At 40.3% G+C, this 4,991-nt stretch overlaps 1 protein-coding gene across 1 annotated transcript; it reads right to left on the bottom strand.

Annotated features, from left to right (window-relative positions):
* Nucleotides 1-501: 501 nt before the first annotated feature.
* LOC104958560 (ubiquitin carboxyl-terminal hydrolase 25-like) lies at nucleotides 502-4,343 on the bottom strand (the record flags this gene model as incomplete). Its single annotated transcript, XM_010786304.1, has 4 exons — nucleotides 502-660; nucleotides 1,508-1,594; nucleotides 2,797-2,959; nucleotides 4,220-4,343. Coding segments are annotated over 4 exons (533 nt in total), but the record flags the coding sequence as incomplete, so codon positions are not given.
* Nucleotides 4,344-4,991: the final 648 nt, after the last annotated feature.

Below are 4,991 nucleotides of genomic sequence, written 5' to 3' on the forward strand. Positions count from 1 at the left end.
CATACTGCCTGTGCTGCAGCACCTCTTTTCACCCTCTGTCTGAAAGAGCCCAGTCTGCTCTGATTGCTTAGCTGGCCGGCTCTGTTGGGATTGGTCAACCGATTAGATATGTCCTGCCTCTTAGCCTATCACTTACAATATGTTGGAGCGCTGGCCAATAGAAGCAAACGTCTAACAGTGATGTCACTATGTAATGTGTGGGAGAGAAACTCCCTCTGGAGGGAACACAGGGAGTTCTGCCTTTGCAACATGTACATGCACAAAAACCTTTAGAACACACTACAAAAAAAGGGAAAACTCGAAAAGCATGATAGGTTAACTTTCGTAAAGACAAGTTGTGTATTGTAAAAGTTATATAATGTAAAGCCTTGTGCTGGTGCAGTCTTGGGTGAAGTGTTTGCTTTCATCAGTAGGAGATACTCATGTAGGGACAAGAACATACTCTTTGATGACGTGGTGTTCATTGGACTGTGTGAACAGAATGTTATTTTGCAAAGCAGATTATGGCAGAATGAGACATACCTGCTGCGCCTCACTGGACTTGAAGGCGTCTTTGAGAATTTCCACAGCTCGTGACGGATCCACATATTTCCTCTTGGAACCCACCATGAGGGAGAAGAGGTTCCTCAGCTCCTGCATGAAGGGCAGGTTCCTGTGCTCCTGCTCACAGTAAAACAATCAACTATGAAGTGAATCCAAATACACTCTAGTCAGTGTAGCCTTTTCAAACAAAAAAATATGTATATGATCAAATGTTACCACACTTATGTGTTCAGCAGCATCAAACAGATGTATTGTTGAAAGTACAGATTCATATCTTCAGTTTGTTCAGGAAGGGAGTTCCCCAGACAGGCTGAGGAATTTGGGAAGCACGGAGAGACCGACTAATACATCATCATTTAGTGTTCTATTCAAGTGGGCTTGAATTAAGATTTACCAATTAGTATTAAGGACAGTTCTGTTCTTTCCAAAATATTTCATTTTTTGAAATCTACAAAATGAAAAGATAAATGTCTTTTCATAATTTACCCTACAATTGAGTGGTGTGGTTTGGGAGCTATGTAACTAGCTATTGTTATGAGGTGAGCAGCAGAAGATAGGACATTATTGTGATTATTCTCCTGGGGTAAACGGACCAACTCGTCCTCACTCTGGCCTTATTAACTATCGCTTTCTATACCGGCATTTACCTACTCATGGCTACTCTGCCAATGGGGTGGTGACTATATCTGATTGAATCAACTCAAGGAATTGTCTGAACACTCTCTCTTTGCATGTTCATTTCTGTCCTGTTGGAATAATACCAAGGTTTTCATCAGACCAATGGTTGGAATTCCTGCATACTAGATACTACTAGACAACGTGCCAAGCTGCTGGGATTCTAGGTCATTATCACGCAGCACCTGAATGGCGTCTCACAAAAACCAATACACTCAACTAATAATCTTAAGCACCACACTTTCACTCTTAGCTTCCTTTGTTGAGGACCTGGGGGGGGGGTTCTTACCTTTTGGGTGCGGGGCAGATCGTGGACTTGTGCTGGGGGAGAGTAGTTGAGCACCAGCCTCTGGAACTCCAGCAGGTTGAACAGAGACTTGAGGTTGGGAAGAGTTGAGGACATGTTAGTAACATCAAATGATAAAGAAAGACATATACAGCTTTAGGACATTTGACAAAGATAGGTATTCTACTGTGTAAAAAGATAGAAAACTGCTATACGGTTCTATAATTATTCACACTTTTACTTGACCCTAGATATGTATGCTATATGCAATACTTGACTTCTTAGGTACCTTTTCTCTACATTTTGTTGGGGAAATAAAATGTTGTTTACTGCAGCACTGCCTTCTTCTCAAAGGGTTTTATTACACACAGCAGCCAGGCACCATGTGATGGTGTATCCAGTATTCATCTGGCACAGTCCAGCTCAGGTCACATTCTACCACTGACTCATCCAGCATACAAGAAACAAGTCGTGACAGCTGGGCTAAAATATACTATTATTTTCAAGCACATTACCATTTGGATCATTTTCTTATATATTACTATGAAATATATAAAAGGTAATACCCCCATCAGTCTTGAAAAAGGTGTGAGTAAGCAAAGTACAAGAGGAGATGGTGAAAACAAAGGGAGCACAATCAGAAAAAAGGGTATAGAGCTGCTCTTTAGACAAGGGTTATTTATTTATTGTTAGGCCCTATCTTAACCCAGCAGACACTGTCAGTTTCAGACTGACACAGTTGTCATTTTAATGCCACAACATTATATCAGTAGCCCCAAACAATAGACAGCGACATATAGAAAACCGAATGTCGTACTAATCAGTGAACACAATATGAAACTAATTCATATAAGGACAGCTGTACAGAATAGTTGGAAGCTTCAAAGCGTCATCCAAAACGTTGATATTTTGTTTGTTAGATTCATGTTACACCCATGACATATTAAAGGTGGGGTAGGTAATTTTGGAGAATCCAGCTCGAGTGCGCTAGAATTTGAAAAATACACAGCCGGGAAAAAATCCTTCAACACACACGAACATGACCAATGAGGCCACGAGATTGAAGGCTGACAGGCAGGTAGGCCATCCAGATTAATAAAGAAACTCAATACAGCCCCTTGCTTGCACCCAGTAAAGGCTCCTTTTAACTAGCAAAAGTGGAACTGGACACCCCATAAAGCATTTGTCTCATGCACTATGGATCATTTAGAGGGCTCTTTAAATCAATGCCTTTGACTTGGACCATCAGTGAGTGTGTGTGTGTGCGTGCGTGCGTGCGTGCGTGTTCCCACCTGAATGACAGCACTGAACCAGCAGGTATTGCCGACATTCTTCAGCCCCACGGAGCAGGTGTCCACCCTCTTCCTGTCGTACGGGTTGGGGGAATCGCTCCACACTTCGGTGTGGGTTCGCTTCAGACTCGCCTTGTTCTCCGCAATGCTGGCCTCCAAAACTCTAAAAAGATTAACAGATTTTAAAAAAGCAATGAATGTTGTTTTTCTACTCAATGACCATTGCAAGAACTTTCTGCCCCAACTCTGAAAGCTCATGCTGAACCCAATCGTGGTAGAGTGATTTCCTGCACTTTATCCCTTAGTTATGTGATATGATAATTCTTCATCACTATAAAAAAAACCTAAAAAGTGAATGAAAGGAAAAATATGAGGTTTAAGTGGTGACTTCAAATAGTCATTATACGATTATTCAAACCTCTAACCTCGTCTCGGAATGTCCAAAATATGCAAGACCTGATGTCAAAACTGCATTTATTTCAAGAGGGAAAGACACAGTCTATTTGTCTCTTTGACAGGAATACTTTTTTGTTACATGTAAATATTATGGGATGTGAGTTGTCTTCAAATAGGAGTTGACAGTCAAATCTGATTGGTCAAGTTTTTTTGTAAAATTCTATATATCATAATAAATTGGAGAAATCAAGGAATACTATGTCAAATCAGACATATTGTTCCATAACCACATTCATGGGCCAATGCGACGATTGGATTTTGAGAATAGCAGTCAACAACAACACTGATTTGTCTTCTCTGACTGAATTGTTGAATAATCCACTTTTCGGGGGGGACCTCTTATGTGATTTATCAGCATGTTGGAGTTGTTGGGACTATAGTAAACACTTATGGTTGAACATGGTGTTAGAGTGATGCTTATTTTACCTCACAAACAATGTTGCATACAGATCTAGCCGAGTGCAGACACTGACTGCAGAGAGCACATGAACCTGACAACAGCCAAAAGTAATGTTGTCCTGCGTACAAGTTACTCGCAAAATTTACGTTAATTAGTGACAGCTGGTAAGATCTGCCATGGGCGACATTTGTCTTTTTAAACGGTGACATAACAGAGGAAGTCGATAGAGAAAACAAACCATTTTTTTCATTCATACACTTATGTAATAGTCACTCGCATATGAGGCAAATAGCAGTGAAGAGCGCAGTTGGCATTAAAAAGAGCAGCATTACACCACTAGCTGTGTGAGGTAGACATTTCTTCTGCCTTATTTGACCAGATACGATCCATTATAGTGTTTACAGCAAACTCATCAGGTATAAAGAAGGATTTGACAAGGATTTTATTAACAATTTAGACCAATCCAATGATACAAAATAAAAGCACAACATCTGTCCAAAGATGTTCAGAGTGCAATTTCTGAATTTCTTGGCAAATTGTTACGAGTCATTGATGCTGCTGACCCACCTGCTGATGGCCTGCTCCTCATCGGTGATGCCCGTCTCCCTGAAAGCCCGGCTGGACTCCTCCAGGCTGAGGGCGATGGCCCTCTGCAGGTCATCTTTATCATCCCCAGTCAGGTCAATCACATCTGCACATTTTAAAAGACACAAACAAAAACGGACACACCAGCTGAGATTTGGTTTGCATCATACCTCCGTAGTTTATACTCAAACAGTTTAGGTAAGTATCCAATTAAACCTCTTTTACATTTACATTGTAAACCCTCTGGGTTCAACTGACACAGCGGCGTGTGTACTCTAGGTTTCTTTTGATGTCTTTGTGATCACTGCCCAGAAGTATGGAGACTGACTATGACTTACACAGTGAGTGAGAAAGCAGGCAGAAGGCATCCCTGCCTCGTAATTGGTGGGTTTGTGTGTCTGTTACTATTTTAACGGAAAAAAACTAATGGATACAAAATCCCTTCAGATCCAGCTACTGATGACGATCGATACGTTTATTCATTTTCCAAAAAGTTCTGTCTTGCAATATACAAAAATTACAGTGTCTGTAAATGTAAACAGGGCTTTAATAAATGCTGCATTTGTGGCTAATATGTAAAATTGTTAGTCCAGATCTTTTCCTTCTCATTACTAAACATTTTATTGTGTGTGTGTGTGTGTGTGTATATACATATATATATACATATACATATATATATTAGGGCCGGGACTTTAACGCGTTAATTAAGATTAATTAATTACACAAAAATTAACGCGTTAAAAAAATTAACGCA

Source organism: Notothenia coriiceps, unplaced genomic scaffold (genome assembly GCF_000735185.1).
Source record: "Notothenia coriiceps isolate Sejong01 unplaced genomic scaffold, NC01 NC01_scaffold00029024, whole genome shotgun sequence".
In the NCBI taxonomy this organism is placed as follows: domain Eukaryota; kingdom Metazoa; phylum Chordata; class Actinopteri; order Perciformes; family Nototheniidae; genus Notothenia; species Notothenia coriiceps.